Here is an 18,151-nt window from a genome sequence, read left to right on the forward strand (position 1 = left end):
GTGCCTGTCACTGCACATGGCAGACAGTTGTAGAGGCAGAAGCAGCTTAAACTGTGTCCTATTTGCTACATACATTATTTACTAGCAGAATGTACATTAGTACAGCTGGCAGTGTTTGCCACTTTCTGTGTGACAAGGAGGATGTGTGCAATGAACCTGTCCAGTTCAGCAGCTATAGAAAGAGTTGAGCAATTTGCTTTTAACTCCATTACCCATCCTCTGCAAACAGTGCAAAGCCAAAGTCTGGAAATAGGCAAAGAGAACTGAGGAAATGGCAGTATGTTGTCTAAAATAAAACAAAATTGCTCTCTTTAAACTGGGGAGAAGGTGCACCTTGCTGTAATACTTGAAGGATGTTTTATCTGGAAATCTTCTCTTCTGTTGAAGCATTGCAGTAAGTGCCAGAGAGAGTACTTTATTCTTCATGGGTGATTCCTGAGGGATCTGGTGCTAAATAATGTGTCTTTTTTTTGCCTTTTTTTAAACAGATAAAACTTTTATATTAAGAAGGCTTTTAAAGTGGATTTTACTTTGTTCAAATCTACAACTGACACTTTGAAATGTAATACAGAGAATGCAGACCTGTTGTTAATATCCATGGTCTGCAGTGATTATTTTACTCAATTTAATCAGCAGCTAGAAACACTTGGATTTTGATGCTTGCATGACAAATGAAGATTAGGTATCTGTTTCTTTTCTAAAAAGCATTAAATTTGCCCAAGGAGATGCTATTTCCCCTACTTGGGCCTGGTGCTTTCCAGATGGACTTGGAAAGGCCTGTCAGGTCCTTTGTGCGTGGAGATTTGGACCATTACTTTTCTTGCCTATATGCCTTCTGATGGAGAGTGGGAGCAAACCCATCTCTGGATGTGGTGCAATTTCCTGAAGAGTACAGGGGAAGCAAGGACAGGCATCCTGGGAAGATTAAAGGGATGCAGTCCAGTTGTAGGGCTGTGGTGAGGAAGGCCAAGGTGAAACTGGAACTGAACTTGGCAAGGGATGCAAAGAGTAACAAGAAGGGATTCTATGGGTATGTCACCCAAAAAAAGGAAAGTCCAAGAAAGTGTACCCTGCTGGTAAGCAAGGCTGGCATACTGGTAACAGTGGATGAGGAGAAGGCTGAGTTGCTCAGGCTTCACTGGCAGCCTCTCTTCCCACACTTCTCAAGTAAATGAACTGCAAAATGGGGACCAGGGCAGCAAAGTTTCTCCTACTGTAGGATAAGATCAGGTTTGTGACCACCTGAGGAGCTCAAAAGCATGGGACCTGATGAGGTTCATCCCAGAGTTCTGAGGGAACTGGCTGATGTTGTCAAACCATTCTGTATGGTTTGAAAAGTCATGGCAGGTGAAGTCCCAGGTGACTGGAAATAGGAAAACGTTGTACCCATCTTTACAAAGTGTAGAAAGGAGGACCCTGGGAGCTGCCAACCTATTAGCATCATCTCTGTGCCTGGAAGATCATGGGACAGATCCTTCTGGAAGCTGTGCTCAGGCACATGGAGGATAGGGAGGTGGTTAGGGACAGCCAATATGCCTTCACCAAAGGTGTGTCCTGTCTGATCAACCTAGTGGCCATCTATGATGGAGTGGCCACATCAAGTGATGAAGGAAGGGTTACAGATGTCATTTATCTGGACTTCTGTGAAGCCTCTGACTTGGTGCCCCACAACATTATTCTCTCAAAATTGGAGAGACTTGGATTTGATGGTGGACTGTTCTGTGGATGAGGAATTTGTTGGATGGTCATATAGAGAGGGTGGTGTCAATGGCTCAGAGTCCTGATGGACATCAGTGACAAGTCATGTCCCTCAGGGGTCTCTGTTTGGATCAGTGTTACTGAATATCTTCACTAATGACAATGGGACTGAGTGCACTCCCTGCAGGTTTGCAGATGACACCAAGCTGAGTGCTGCTGTTGACACACTGAAGGACAGGATGCCATCCAGAGGGACCTGGACAAGCTCAAGAAATGGGTCCCTGAGAATCTTGTGTGGTTTAACAAGGCCAAAGGCAAAGTGCTGCGTGTGAGGGCAACCACTGATATCCATCTGGGCTGGGGAATGAACTGCTCAGGAGCAGCCCTCTTGAAAAGGACTTGGGTGTGCTTGTGGATGAGGCAGTGTCCAGGTGCTGCTGGACACAATCCAGCCATTTCTGCAGCCCAGAAAGCCATTGGGTCATGGGCAACATCAAAAGCAGTGTGGGCAGCAGCTTGAGGGAGGGGATTCTGCCCTTCTCTCTGGTGAGAGCCCACCTGGAGAGCTGCATCCAGCTCTGGGGTCTCCAACATCAGGAAGATGTGGACATGTTGAAGTGAGTCCAGAGGAGAGCCATGAAGATGGTCACAGGGCTGGAGCACATCTCCTGTGAGGACAGGCTGAGATGGTTGGAGTTGTATTGGAATAGGATCTCAGTATTACCGGATGGAACGTGCATGGGCTCATCTGGCCCTTGCTGCCTGACCAGAGGTGGCAGCTGTGGTGTTTTACCTCAGAGACACCCCTGGCTGGCTGGATGTGGCAGCTGGCACTTGGAACAAGTCCAGGCAAGCAGGAACTCAGGTTTACCTCTGGTGGAAAGGCTTTAGGCGATGGTGAAGAGAAAAAGCAGACGGATTCTGCCGGAGGGTTTAATCCAGAGTTTTATTCCAGGGTCACAGATCTCTGGATCTTGTAACAGCTCCAACAGAATAAAGACCGCATGGTCCCCGTGTCTTTTAAGCCCCAGGGAGAGGGGGAGGGAAGGGGTAGGTGTGCCACCAACCAGGTGGGAGGGGGGAAGGCTCAGGGGACAATGACACTTGGATGGCCCAATTGTCCCCAGGGCTGAGAGGCATCTTTTGAACTTCACCAATCAGACGATGCCCTTGATTGACGGACAGCTCTCAGCAGGAGGCAAGGGGAGGGGAAGGGAGAAGGTATTGGCACACCTGAGAGAGGAACTGGTATAGCTAAAACAGGATATTGCATCACACTGCAACAGAGTTGTTCAGTCTGGAATAGAGAAGGCTCCAGGGAGATCTTGCAGCACCTTCCAGTACCTAAGGGAGCCTGTGGGAAATCTAGAGAGGGACTTTCAACAAGGGTATTTAGAGATAGAAGAAGGGGTAATATTTTTAAACTGAAGGAGGTTTGCTTTTATATTAGATGTAGGAAAGGAGGGGCTTTTTGTTTGAGGTTTTGTTTGTTTTACAATGGGATGGTGAGACATTGGAACAGGTTGCCCAGAGAAGTGGTAGATGTCCCATTTCTGGAAACATTCAAGGTCAGGGTTCTGAGCAACCTCATTGAGTTGTAGGTGGATTGGGCTTTGTGGCTTTGTAAGTCAAACTGTTCAATGATTCAACTTTGCAGAGTTCCCAGCTACCTTTAACAGTAGGAAAGATCATTTTGGAAAGATTAAGATGTTTCCTCATGTGGACAAAGTTTTTCAAGTTAATGCTGTTCTAGTTATTTCAGGAAGGGGGTGATTTTTGTTTATGTTAAAAAACAAACTTCCCTGTAGTTCTCTGGCATAACCTGAGAAGCTTGCAGGTGTTTAAGGATGTGCCTGCTCTCTTACCTGCAGACACATATAACAAGCCTGGTAATTTCCAGCTCCTTCTAGGCTAAGGGAACTGTTGCTGCTTCCTTCTGCTCAGGAAGAGGGCAGCAGTGAAGGATCTGGGTGCTGTGTCAGAAGCCAAAGCCTTCTGACCAAAGTCAGAAACCAAATTCTTGCCAGATTTCAAGTGGCAAGGTTTCATTCAGTTAATTTGTTTATGAAAACTTCAAACTGTTATTTCAGCCTCCCATATAAAAGCAATTGAAGTATCTTGTCCTTTTTTGTCATTATTTTTTTTCTTTCACTTTTTTTATAACCCATGTTCTGGTGTGTTCTTTCACCTAGGTAAGCTTGGCTTTAGATAAACTTGGCTTTTAAGATAAATATTGACTTGCTCTGTGAAAAATACAGAGTGATAATGATTCTTTTGCCTTTATGCAGATCACCTGTGATTTGATACTTGTATACTGGGTTGTTTGTTGTTTTTTTTTTTAATGTTAGCTTCCTGACCTTTGATATAATCATTTTGAGAAATTACAGGGAACTCAAACTTTTTACTTTGGGTACTATAACGTGGATGACTGTTGTAAGCTGCATATGTTTTCTTCAAATAAAATCAAAGATATGATAATTTGTATGCAATTGTTATCCTTAGCATTTGAGCCCCTTCTTTCAAGTAGCTAGGTTTTTTCCTTATATTTTGCAGAAAATGATTTTCTGTTTGCTTTATTTCAGAAATCAGCTCACGGAGTTTTCATGTCTGACTATTGGTATCGGACCCTGCTCCTGTGCAAAGAAACTGGAAGCTGCAACTGTTTTGCAACAGCCAACCAGCCTAATGAAGAGAAAGAAGAAGATACCAGCCATCAGGTTGTGGTGTCAGATACCATGCAGCTTGTGCAAGATAAGCAAGAGGTGACAGAAATCATGGCAGGTGAGAAAAATATAGCATATTTTGAAGCTGGCTGGCTGGCTGCCAGACTGTTAAGAAGAGGATGGATGGCTTCAAGAATTTTAGCATTTGTATCTCATCTCTAAGAATGAGAGTAGGACAGGGAGCCCAGGAAAAGGAATAGCTGAGTATTCAGTGGAAGGGGCTGATGTCACCACAAAAACAAACATTTAATAGCAGCCAGTGAAAACCTGCACTTGGGAGGACTGATGCTTCTTGTAAGGAATTAAAATCATTCCATGAATTAATTGTTTAGCAAAAAATAGCCATCCCAGAGAAACCTGACCTACCTTCCGTAGGAAGGACTGGGTATTTGCACACCTTCCTATAGTTTTAAAATCATAGTTTTGAGAAACTGTTGAGAAGCAAGTGAAAAATATCTCTGACCATATCACATTACTTAGTTGCTGTGGACCATAAGCAGAGAAAAGTGTAGTGAATGCTAGTTTATGGTTGCTGGGATTAAGCATACTTTTTTTTTGTCTGTACCATCTGATCTTATATTTACCCATGCAGGAGGTTGTCACATAGTTCATGTATGAATAGAAGCTGTTCTGTGGTACTAGTGCACATGGACAGTAATTTTAATATTTGATTAGCAGTTGCACCTGATGGCATTTGGTCTTTTTTAACACATCTTCATTTCATTTTGAAAAATGTTTTTATAAAGCCTCCAAGGTAATTAAATTTAAATAGGTAATTTAATACCTAAATATATTTATGCAAACCTCTTGAAGCTGGAAAGATGTTCCAAAACTGGAAAGGTGGAATTCACTAAAATACAGTTTTGCATTTAATACACAATTATAAAACAGGATATGACTCCTTTGTCCTAGCTGGAATGAACTAATGATGTTGCTACTGCAGAATGATTCATAGTCTGCTCTGACTTAACAGGAAGCAGTGATTAGAGTAATCATTTTGCTTTTGTACCAGTGACGTCTCAGCCAGAACGAGCTTTCTTTTGAAGGCAACAAGGAAAGATGCAAAAAACCCTGCAGTAATTCCAGAGGATGATGTCAGGGTTGATCAGATATGATTTCTGTGGAAATAAGGTGTATCTACACTACAAGAGAAAACTGAAGGGAAATCACACATATTCTGACTTTCTAGTGGAGATCTGTGCTAGTTATAGAAGAGGGTGAATATCTGCTTGTTTCAATTTTCTTGTTGTCCATAACTGATAGAATAGGAGCAAGAAAATGTGGACTTGATTCCTGCAGAGAAGATTTAGACCTAATTGGGGCAGTTATTAACAGACTACTTAAAGAGTTTGTGCAGTCTCTAGCTTGTTCTTAATGAAGTCTCTAGTGAAACAAGCCACTGCTAGAGGTGAGCTGGGTGTACTTGATTCCATCTCAGTGATTTAAGCCAGGCTTACAGCACTGTGCTTCTGTGGCAGAAGAAGATACGAAAAAGTCCCAGGAATGCAGCCCTGGAGTAGGAAGTCAGAGGACAGATGGTTCTCTATTGTGTCATCTACAGGGTTTCAAAAATGGGAAATTGCTACTTCCCCTCCCCAGAAATTCAGGGGAGAGCTGTGTTGGGTTCAAAGTTGCATGTTTAGTCTCTGCTGAAGTGTCAGTGAATCAGTGCTTGACTGGTTTATCGACAAAGGAAGCTTAGTAAACTGCAGGGATTGAAATGAAAGGCAGACCAGGAGCTGAGCTTGGAGGTGTACTTCATAAGCATGAGACTGCCTATATTAGCCTGCACATATTTGACTATGCTAATTTCATCTTTTAGCTGTGGCTGCTGCCCTTCTATCACTGCAGTGCATGTGAAAGGGACATGAGGCTTAGTGAAAGAGGTTCTGAACTATGTTTCCTGGCCTGAGAAGTAGCAGATTTTTCATTGGGGATTTATCTATGTCTGGCCTGACAGCTGAATTGCAAGCCATTAATTGAAACTGCAAAGCACATGATGATACTCTTTATCCCTGGAAAAAGTGGGATGTAGTTTTCAAAAAAAGGTATGTTTGTTTTCTTTTGACTTGAAGACAGCAGTGTGTAGACTGGGAAAGGAGCTTTCCCAGAAACAGGCAGAGACTACAGGAGAAACTTAGTGGTAGATAATTTTCTGCTAAAGTTCATAAACTGTAGTAAATGAAGTATGAAAGGTTTTCTGTGCCATGTTTAATACTGTTGTTGCTAATATTGAGGATTGACTGAATCATTGTTTGTGGATATTTTATTGGGGTTTGATTTTTAACAAACCATTGGTCTTAATTAATGCAATTTTTATAAGATTTCCTGACTTTATCAAGGGACTGCTAAAAAGAGTCTGGTCTGAAAAGAGCTAACAGGGTGAACATTTAAAATGAGAAGATGTTTTACTCTGGTTTAGTACTTATTCAAATATTTATTTCAAGAAAACAAGGAAGTGTTTTTTCTGTTGGTGAAGGGAGCCATAGTGCCTTGTTCTGTGAAACTAATCCTTAGAGTCTTCTCATGGGAGAGAGAGATACTGCCATGGAAGATAATGTTGGAGTCTTCTGTCTTCTTATTTTTGACTTCTGAAAGCAAATGTGAGGGGTGTTAATTTCCCATGCAGACTAATAATACTGTATGATGGAGAGCATCTTTCTGCTTTTATTTAAACCATATGTTGATGTTGCTGAAGTTTTAATTCTCTCTCCCTCCCCAGGAACTCATCTGCTGTGCTGTTGATACTTTATTAACAGCAATATTTTTACTGCAGTGTCTTCCTAGAAGTTATAATTAATATCAGGTCTTCATTGTGTCTGTGAGTGCACACACAGAGAGAAGATACTGCATCTTGAAAGCTTTAAGAGTTGAGCTTGAAAGTAATACATGAACCAGCATGCAAAATTCAGCTTGGGGTAGAGCACAAGTGAGATGGGAACATCATAGCATCAGACCAACTTGTGTGTCCTCTTGCCTCAATTCAAATGGTGTGTGTAATTCAGACTTCCCTCTCCTGTCTTCAGCAGAGCCTGAAAAATGGAAAGATACTGGAATTAATGGAGGCATGGAAGGCAATAATGAGTCTTTACCAATAATCATAAAAAAATTAGAATTTTGTATTTCTATATTTTCTTAGTGCCTGTTTTGTTGTTCTACCTGTGTGGCATTGGACTTCAGGAGTGATGTGCTTGGAGGCCTATTTACATACAGCAATTGATATTTATTTTCTCTCTCCCTTCAAATGGTTTGACGCCTTTTCTTTATTTGTTTGGATTTTTTTTTTCCCTGTTTAGTTCATGTCTGTGTGGAATATAATCTTTTCCTGCAGGGGTTTTTAGCCTCCTGCCGTGATGCAGCAGAGGAAACTTCTGGTGGTCTCAAGATCTGGTAGTGTTACATCTTGGGAGCTGTAATTGCTGAAGTAGTAGGAAATAGCCATGAAAGGTGCTACAGTCAAAGCTTTTACAAAAGTAAGGGACTATCATGACTCTGCCCAGGTTTTGAAGAATCCAAGAATACAGGTAACAACTGACTGAAGTCTGCAGTCTCCTTAATCCAAGCTTATCTAACATGACATACTTAAGGAGTAGGAAAATATTTTTAAATTATTTCAAGTTATAAAATATGTGTCATTTTATCAATTTACCTGATTGTTAACATTTTTGCATCTGAAATTACAAGGCAGCTGAAAAGACAGCAAAGTGACTGTGATGTGCCAATTCCAACACTTGTAGCAGTGCTGCAAAGCACAAAATCAGCTGTTGCACTCCCAGGCACTTGAAATGCTCACCTGTTACACTCATGCTCTTTGAAAGAAATGTGCGTGGGATCATCTCAAAATGTTAAATTGCATTGTTTTCCATACATAAACACCCTTTTAGGTACTTCTCAGTGGCATTACTGAAGGTGACAGCTTTAACTGAATTATATACATCTGAAACATGACTGGAACAGGATTGGAACAGGTTACATTATCAAGATCACTGATGACTCATCACCTGCATCAGAAGAGGGGAAAAACAACATTTCTCTTAAACACTTATATGTCTGGTAACTTCAGTTATACTCAGAACCCCTAGTATAACTTCAGCCTTTGCTTCCACTAGTCAGAACTGTGTAAATACAAGATTTCAAAAATAATGTACAAGGGAAACATTGTGGGGATTCATTGTTACAATAGGTATACGGTTTCAAATTAAGTGACTTCAGAAAAACAGTAGTTAATGCTGTTTGGATCGAGTCCTTTCTATTCCTTGATAGTGTACCAAGGCAACCTTTAAAAATCTTAATTAAAAATGAAGAAACTGAAATCTGTCTCTTTGAAGCTGCTTGTATTGATAGCTAGAAGAGTGTCATTGCATTTTTGGAGAGAAGTCTTTCATTTATGCAATATATGTAGAAAGTTCCTTGATTCTTGGAGCTGTTTTATATTCTCCAAGAAGCTTTATCAGATTCAATGCCTTAATAGAAGTTTTATTTTAATTGGCAGAGTTGTGTACATTGCAGTATGCTTCCACTAACAACTTTATGAAAAAGTTTTCTTTGCAGGGGATAACTTACAAACTAGATTGGTACAGCTAGAAGGTACATGTGAAAAATGAGGCTATGAATATCATACTGAGTATTTTCTATATGCTTGGAGGTTGTTTGCATATACAAAAAAAATAAAGTGTCAACCCCAAAATATGTGAGGCAATTGAAGATTTCCTCTTTGTTAGAATTCCAGAGGCATCTACAAGAAGACCACATTGTTTCATGGGTGTGACACCAATGTACTTTCATTAACATTGGTACATCTTCTGTGGAATGCAGCCAGCAAGGGAATTACAGACTTCTCAGCCTCAGTTTGCTTCTCAGTTGTGCAGGTGCTAAATAGCCCATGACCTTTTTTACCTTTAAATACAAGCCAACTAGGGCAGGAGTCTCTAAGCCATAATACACAAGCCACTTAGTGATACAGGTCCAGCACGTAGCTGGGAGCTATTGTTGTCCCTGGTGGCATCTGTCACAATGCTCAAGGAGGGGGAAGTTGGGATTTGTTTTCTTTTTTTATGAACATAGATCTGGGCTCAACATAATTTTTTTTGGCAGAAAAGGCTATTTGTTTTGCTGTGCGCTTTTCTTCATCTCCTTGGTATCAGTGGGTTGCCCTTTAAAGACTGGTTGTGTTTTGCTGTGGAGCTTATAAGAAAATCTATGTAGAGCTTTCTGTTTGGTACTAGTGTTTTGATTGATGTGAAGTACATGCCCAAGTAAGATACAGAAAATGTGTGCAGGGTTAGCATTTCCCATTGGTGGAGGCTGTTTGCCTATAAAATGTCTTTACAAGCCTGTTCCCTTGCTGGCTGCTGTAGGACTGGTACCAGTCTCAGCATGTGTTTGTGAGCCAGTGTTTTTATGTGTTAGCTCAAGGAGCTGCTTTTTATTAAAACTGAGTTTCAGCTGAGGGAATTTGGCAAATTCTTATGAGCTTTACTCCTCAAAATGAGACACGTTTAAAACTAATTGGAATAATCTGTCTAACAACATGGAAAAGAAAGCCTTTGCATGGTAAACCTCTTCTGTGTCATGTTGCTGCTCTGAGGAATAGAGCAGTGAAATCCAGTCTGATTAAAATCAGTAGGAGTCTTGTCAGGATTTTCATCTTAAGACTTCTAAGCTGTACAAGTTAACCACCCTCTTAAATGAAATTAATATTAAACATCTTACTCTAATTCCCTATTTCCTGGGAATTACAGCAGATATGGAATATATAAAAATAACTTCTTGTTCAGTACAAGAAGTTAGAGCAGAGAAGCTACATTAGTGTAAAAAGGCATTGCCAGCTAAAAATGAGCTATGCAGAAGTAGTTTGGCAATGTCAGGAGTGAAATTCTATGTGTTGTGTGTACGTATGCATCTGTCTGTCTGTCTCCCTGTCTTTGTAATTAAGTGCCACACTTGATGGATTTTCAGTTCAGCTGCTGTTTGCTGAAAAAGAAAAACATTTTCAGGAAATGGTCCTGCCTGAAATTACTCTTAGCTTTTATCAAAGGCATGAAACTATTTTTAATTCTTTCTTCCAAGTTCTTTGAACTCTGTTGAGAAATATTTCAGAGAGATGTCAGAAGCACAAGTTATAGATGTTCTTTGGTTTATAATCTATTTAAAATCTATGGGCATTTAATCAGAAGGGAAAGCAGTAACATTTAGTTTATTGAGAAAATTCCTAGCTTTTGTGATGCATCTGAAAGTAGTGAATCTTTCTCTTTTTATTTAAATTATGCTTTGCTTTTCAGATATTCTTAGTGCAGGATGAAGCAATAGATGCTTGCTGAAGCTAAAGCAGGAAAGCTTTGTCAATTCTGTTTAGTCCCTGACATGAGTGAGTACCTTTGTGCTTTTGGTGCCTCAGGTGGCTCCAAAGAAATTGGAAAAGTATCTAAGCAGCAGCATAATTGAAATTCAAGAGGGGTTACATGTCTGACCTGCTTAGGCATTCTGTAAATTCCACTTTCCTGCATCTGTAGGCAGTTGATATCTTTGTAAATCTGCTTGATTATAATAAATAAACAGAAAAAAAACCCCAAACTCTATATTAGATACTGACTTATTCTGTAAGGGCAGGCTGCTTGCTGGTTTTGGCACTTGCTTCTTGGGTTGGGAAGATGGGGAAGTTGTGAATGTAGATGTTAGGTCTTGGATAGGTGCAGTAGGAACCATCTGACAAGGTCTCACATGCTGCCTTAATATCATATCAGTGTCATCTACGTATCTGTAGGGAAAATGTGGGGTTACAGAGCCTCACTGGCTTCCAGCTGGACTGTTTGTGCTGGACCATTTGTCATGGAAATAAATTGCTTTGCCTCAGTTCTAGCCAATACCCAGATTAAATGTTGGTTCAGTTGTTGCCTCTGGCACTGAGGAATTACTCAGGGCTGTTTCATGCAAATGCACAGATTTTCTGGGGCTAATCAGTGCACTCTCTCTCAGCATTTAGGAAGTCAAACCCTCATTGCATAGGAGAAGAGAACTTTGGTAACAGAAAGAGCTGAGAATAATGAAATCCAATATTGAAGTTTCTTTTCAACTGTAGTTCAGCTTTTTGCTATTGCTGGAAGCAATTTAAGTTGTTCAGTGAGAAGTTTTATTTTCTCACCTCAGCTTATATCTGTTTAAGCCTATTTCTTGATCATAGGGGGCATTAGAAAAATTGTGATTCTTTAAAATTATTTGTTGTACATAATTAGATTATTGTAGTCTTCAAATGTCATCTTAACTAATTATTGATCACACTAATATGTTTTCCACTGACATTGCTAAACAACTCTTTATACAGAGAAGAGGAAAGTAAATTTGATGTTGTATCTGGAATCTGTCAGTGAAAATTTCCTGCTGTCGAATTTGTGCAAGTCTATTTTGCCAGGACTTACCTGGGGAAATGTACTTATTGACTGAGTGTGTGGAGAAAGGAGGGGAAGGCTTTGTGGTATCCCTGCAACATGTGTAACTTCCATCTGAAAATCATCTTGGAGAAAAACAGCTACACTGAAAATGATGGATTCAGTAGAAAATAAGGCACTGGGCTTAACTGCTGCCACGGAAACCTGTCCAAAGGTGAAGGTTTTGGGGAGAACACATTAGTGGTGCTTCTGCTGAGGTTTCTTTGAGGTAGGGAGCAAGTCCTTGAAAGCCAGGCAGTCTTGCCAGCAGCTTCTGTTTCCAGTAAGGTATGTGGATACATGCACAAGGTGAGGTATATGCAAAGAACGTACTGGGGACTTTTGTAATGCTATGATTGAAACAAGGCTGGTGGTTCTAGAAGCAGCTCTCTTAATGCTGCCTGAAATCCTCTTCACTAGCGTTCTTTGTGTTGTGGACAGATTTTTTTCTAGGTGAAATACTAGCAGTTGCTTTTTTCCACAGACAGGGCTTGCAGTCAGAGGAGTAGGGGGAAAAATATGGAAAAAAATGCCACATTACACGTTTGCTTTTGTACTTTTTTTTCCCTTCCCTGTTATTGCTTCTTTTGAGAAACACCTCACTGTAGGACACAGACTGTATGTTCTGTAACCATACTGTGTATTGAAATTTGCTGTTGGTGTGCTGTACTGTGCCTCTGTGTGGTTTCAGTGCAGAGCAATGGTCTCATGTGGTGTATTGTGTACCTGGGCATCCTTCATTGCACAGAAAAGGGCTGTGCCTGCCCTTTTTACTGTTGCAAAACATGTTTACATAGGAAGGCTATCAGTGAGATTACAGGAGGTACCAAAATGACATCTGTGTGTGCAGCCAGGACCAGTCCCAAATGGAGCAAATGGGTTTTCCTGTTTTACCAAGTGGTGGGGATCCAGCAGTGCTGCTGGACGTTTGTTCACTGCACTGCAAAGGAAGAGGGTCCCCAGCAGCATGTGGGAGAACAGTGCCAATGTTTGGGGCACTTTGGTAGCATTCAGGTGTTAAAAATCTGAGAGGGGGTAATTCCTTCAGCAGTTTTTCTGATGAGGACTGAGCTGCCTCATCATGGCTTCTCTTAGCTTTGCCCAGAGCTGTAGGCACACAGGTTGTGGTAATTGGGAGTGGGGCTGTGGCTGAGCCTCATCCCCAATCAGCTGCAGCTGTGAAAAGCAGGTGAGCAGCATTGACAGCAATGAGCCATGGAGGGCCCAGGGGCACTGAGCAACCACCAAAGGGAACAGAGGGCACACAGGTGCAATGCATCAACATGAGGGGTATAAAAGGCTGGGCTAAAGGACAAGAAGGGCAGACTCTTGCAGCCTTCTGAAGTGATATGATGTTACTCTGTTTGGGTTAAAGCCATCTGAAATGGTCTGATGATAGTCTGTGTATTGTGGCTCTCACAACTGCCATATGTGCTGCAGCCCAGAGCTCCTGTCATTCTTGAGAAGGCTGTCTGCGGTTTGGTGTGTGTGGTGTTCTTGAGCTGCTTCATATGCCCTGCACACACCTTGGATGGTTTCTCAAATGGCAGGGCAGTCAGCTTCCTGCAGAAGGGGTACAGTGGCATTGGGGTTCCTGACATAACACTACAGCAAAGTTGGGTGGAGCACTCACTCAGAAAAAGAGTCTCTCCAGTTTCCTCCTCAGCCTGGAAGTCTGTGTGGATGCTCAGTCTGGCTGCTGAGGTCTTCCTGGGTGAAGAGACTGAATTAAAGAATTGAAGAGTTACTAGACTAGAGGGGGTGGTAGCAAGGGGAAACTTTATTTGCTGCTGACTGTGGCCCCACCTTGTAATAGCAAAGTCGTGTGTTTCTCTCAGATTCCAGTAGTACTTACACTTCTAATAAATAATCACTTGTTTTGTGGTGCATGGTGAGTGCTTGGAGCAGAGATCCTGTTCTCATCTGATTGCATTTTAAAAGAGGGAGTTGTGTAGATGTCAGAATCCAGGCAAGGGCTGAGCCCTGATTGGTGTGTGCCTTTCAGCAGGCAGGTGAGACACCAGTCCCTGCAGAAGGGCACCAACAGGGATGAAGCTGAGCTTGTCCCATTGCCATTTTCTTTGGATTGCTTAGGTGAGCATGTCAGAAATATGGATTGTCCTGTGCTCCTCTCACAAGGCTCCACTTATTATGTTCTAGTTAGGGAATTTAGCCCCCAGTAGGTTCAATTATGAAAGGCAAATACTGGGTGTTATTAGGGCAAAGTTCTTTGGAATCCTTGTTCTGAGCATTTATTAAGTTCATATGTGTTCATCTTGTTCTTTGTGAAGTTTTGAAGAACTTCTGCTTGGTCTGATCTTGTTGGTTTTTAGTCATTGCTGGTTGGAATCAGTTTGGTGGGGTTTCCTTTATTTATTTATTTATTTTGCAAATCTGTGTAATTGTTAAACAAAGTGAGAAAATAAAGAGCAAAAAGATTCATAATAAAACTCTCCCTTTCATGAACTTGAAGAATATTTGAATTCTTTTACTGGCAGAATTCTTGTCAACTGGTTCTGTTAGCACAGTGTATCTAATATTCCCAACTGTAACGTGTTATTTGTCATATATATGTCATTATGTGATATGATGTCTCCAAAGGCAGCCAGGAGTCAGTGCTGTCCTTCTGTCCACTTTTCTATTTGGTTTGTTTTCCTTCTGAAGAGGTAAAGAGAAAGCAAATGCATATTTAAAAGTATTGCTCATTTCTGGTTTCACAGGGACTGCCAAAGTGATGCCAAAGTACCCAGAAATAGATACTGTACGTATTTAATGCTCCTGTCCCTGGCCCTTTAATCTCCTTCAAGAAATTGAATCTTGCCCTTCTGTGCCCAGTAGATGTTGCTGTTGATTCAGTAACACTGAAAGAGGACAAGTAGAAAAATGCTTTAGGAGCTCAGAAGACTTATAAATATTCTAGTATCTTATTCAGAGAAAAGAGACTACTTACAAAACAAATGTAGGGCCTGTATTTTAATTTATATATATTGGTCTTCCAATCTGTATCATAAATGAGAAGTAAGCATTGTGTGAGTTACTGATTTAATGTCCTGTGGAAGAGCTGCATTGAAAGTGGATTTTTTGAAAGTACCTTGCATCTCTGTTATGGTTTTACTAAGTTTTTGTATTTTTATCCTCATCCCAAGAAGCGCAAATCATGATGATATCTCTGTAGCGTGGTGCAATTTTGCAATGCTATGCTGTATGACTGGAATAGGCATTCTGTAGCCTTTCCCAAGTCAGCATTGTTTCTTGGGAGCTGGAGCCTTGCCAAGTTGTTAGAGCACTTTTTGGGATGAAAACCCATTGCAGAGGGTGGGTTTTGCACACTTCTATTGAAGGAGACAAAGCAAGGGAGGTAGGACACTTTTGGAGAGGAGGCTGGAGGAGAAGAAAGAAGAAAACATTTAAAGGTGCTGTTTACTGTTCAGTAAGGTCATGTGTAGGGGAAAGTTTTTAAATTATTTTTTAATGCAGTCTGGTCGTCTAACAGAGTTTGAGAAATAGTTTGCTATTGAGACCAAAAAAATGTGTGACTAAAATACTGAGTAGATAAGCTCACTGCTGAATTTTCATTCCCTGGTGTATGGGAAAACACCTGCAGCTGCTGGTTTCCTTGGTAACAAGTTCACTGCAAAATCTAAATGCACTGCACTAAGCCTGTCAATTGTACTGCATTTGAGGAGAGTTTAACATGCACAACTGGACCTTTTGATACATGAGTTTCTCAAATGCCCTGTCATTTATGCTGTTTTTGCATAAAATACCTAATTAGAGGAGATGTGCAACATGTTTTGGATTTTGGACAAAACTACAAAAAAGGTTGGTATTTACAAGTCTAAACATGGCCTCTGTATGTGTGCGTAAATATTTCCTTACAGCATCTTGTTTTCTGAACACTTTTTAAATCTTGCCTTTTAAAGCTCAGTGCTATTGCTTGCATATTGTTGAGTCTTAACTGCTTTTTGGAGTTGGAGATCAGAGAGCTGCTGAAAGGAATTGCTAGTACATGTGCCATATAACAAAATTTTGGCAGGAGATTGGTTTTATTTGTCTAAGTAATTCAATATGGAGTACATGTATATGTTCTCACAGAGGAGTATTTTTGCTCTGACTGAAATGAGTATGATTTCATATATTGTGTTAGAATATTTTAGTGATGCTTATGATTAGCTTCAACTGTTCATGCGAAAAAAAATCTGTGGAACAGTGTGGTTGCGTTATTATACCAGAAAAAATAATTTAAAACCTGTATTGTTGTACTTTAAGAAAGAGAAACTGTTGAGAAAGTATTGTTAAAGAGTTTGATTGTTTTTCAGCAAGTATGTTTAGCATCGCTTCATTGTGTGTACCTGGATCACAAGTACATGAAGTAAAAGTCATATTTGTGACTGCCTTTCTGTTTGTAAAGGGGTTTCCTGTATTTATTGGGAAAATAACATACAGTACTGAGAAGATTAGGCAGTATAAAAAACAACAACATATGTTGACAAAACATTGTCTGTAGCTTGTCAAATATTATAGCCATCTGGCAGTGACTCCATGGTGGGACTGCTCTCTAAAATAGGCTTTAAAATGTTTCATAAACTCCTTTTTCTTTCTAAAAGGAGGCAGCTGTTCACATGAAATGATGTATGAGTTTAGTTACTAGACTCTTTGCATTTGGGATCTTATTCATGAGTATTAAACAACCTTTGAATCCAAGACCTTACTGTGTTTTCCCCATAGATAATATTGCATGTCATTAATGAGATATATCTTTTTAAAGAGCTGTCTCTAGAAAAGACTTGAAGTTTTCATGGACTTTCTTTTATTACTATTTGTTTTGGGTCCTCTAAGTTAGTATTGCATCAGAAGGGTCCATGAGCTCTGTGTGTACAAGCTGAGCCTGTTGGGGGATTGAGGAGGTGAGGAGAGCAGGCAGAAATGCTATCTTTTACATGAGAAACCAGTCTTTAGTTTTAAATTCTCCCTTGAAAATGTCAGGGAAAAAGAAAAGGGACAAAAGGAGAGTGAAAGAACTATTTGTACAATGCAGTTATTTGTGTTCCATTTTCCAAATCCCATCATACCCCTTCTTGCTGCCTTTACACTTTGAAAAACATAGATAACAAAAATATTTTTTTCTATTGTAGAGCCATTAATTTAGATCCTTGAGCAGTATGCTGTCTCATTGTGTGAGGGAATAAAAGTTAAACCATCTAAAACTACTCTGCTTTTGAAAGCTCTTTGCTTACAACTCACTGCACCACTGATAATTACTCTACAACATATCCTATTTGCACATACATGTGACAGTGAAGAGAAATCTGATACTTAGAAAGAAGAAGTAGAATAACAGTTTATACAGGTAATTTTGTGCTATGGAAAGCTTTTGGATACTTCAGGAATCTCTGATTTCTGTATTTGATAACATGACTTCAAACAGTAGTTGTTAGGTTGTTTATGGTTATGCATTTCTTTGGTTTTACAAAATAGGGCCTTCCAGACAAAGTTACATAATGGTTTTTGCTCCTGTAACAGGGGATGCTAGCAATGACAGATCCTACCATGCTAAGAACTACAGATGCAAAAGTGACTATTTCCTTAATGCCTGTCTTGTTTTTCTCTAAAGGGTTGGTGGAGATTTTGAAGGAAGTAAATGGGTCTTAGGGGGTGCTAATGCAGATCAGTTTCTAGGGGCCAAAGGGACTCCTCCTTTCATGTGTGTTGGTCTTGTTATAATTTAGCAATTTTCAGGTTGGGCCTTCCATGGTATCTGGTATCCTTAAGCCTCATCTTTATGCTGCCCTTTGGAATTCTGCTTTTAAATAAGATTTCCTAATGCTAACCTGTTCTCCCTGCTACTTTTCTGTGCTCTGCTGATGCAGTGACAGTATTCAGCCCTGAAAATGTTCTTCCTCTTGGGTACACAAGTAGGAATGGTGAAGAGAATATGCTATTCCATATTATATATAACACATCAAGTGTTCTTCTTCAGGGATTCAGATTTACCATGGCCCTGATGTTTTGAAGGTCTGGGAGAGAGCTGGCAGCTGAAGGAGTAATTTACAGCCGTTGAAACTGATCTTGTAAAGAGAAGAACACTGAGAGCAAAATTTTGCAGAAACAAACTTGAAGCATTTGAGAAATGGCAAGAATACATAACCTAAATTTTTTTGGAAATTTCACTTGAAACTTTTAGATCTTATGAAACGTGACATGACTCAATGAAAACAGGTACGGTGCAAGAGCAGCATGATTACAAAGCAACTGTTGAAAATACCAATGTTGAAGATACTTTGATTGCACTTCTTGGTGCATTCT

General features: G+C 40.3%; 1 protein-coding gene across 6 annotated transcripts in view; it reads left to right on the forward strand.

Moving 5' to 3' along the window:
* Positions 1 to 18,151, forward strand: part of MCF2L (MCF.2 cell line derived transforming sequence like) — a 158,121-nt gene that overhangs the window by 6,865 nt on the left and 133,105 nt on the right. For 5 of the 6 annotated variants that reach the window (XM_071430640.1, XM_071430641.1, XM_071430642.1 and 2 more), the window contains exon 2: positions 4,281 to 4,479. In XM_071430640.1, the coding sequence (XP_071286741.1) occupies positions 4,302 to 4,479 (178 nt within the window). In that variant the 5' untranslated portion in view covers positions 4,281 to 4,301. Of the gene's footprint in view, positions 1 to 4,280; positions 4,480 to 15,512; positions 15,668 to 18,151 lie in introns of those variants that run through there. The other variant, XM_071430643.1, reaches the window with a different exon arrangement.

Source organism: Agelaius tricolor, unplaced genomic scaffold (genome assembly GCF_023055355.1).
Source record: "Agelaius tricolor isolate 1412-34295 unplaced genomic scaffold, bAgeTri1.0.p SCAF_7, whole genome shotgun sequence".
Lineage (NCBI taxonomy): Eukaryota > Metazoa > Chordata > Aves > Passeriformes > Icteridae > Agelaius > Agelaius tricolor.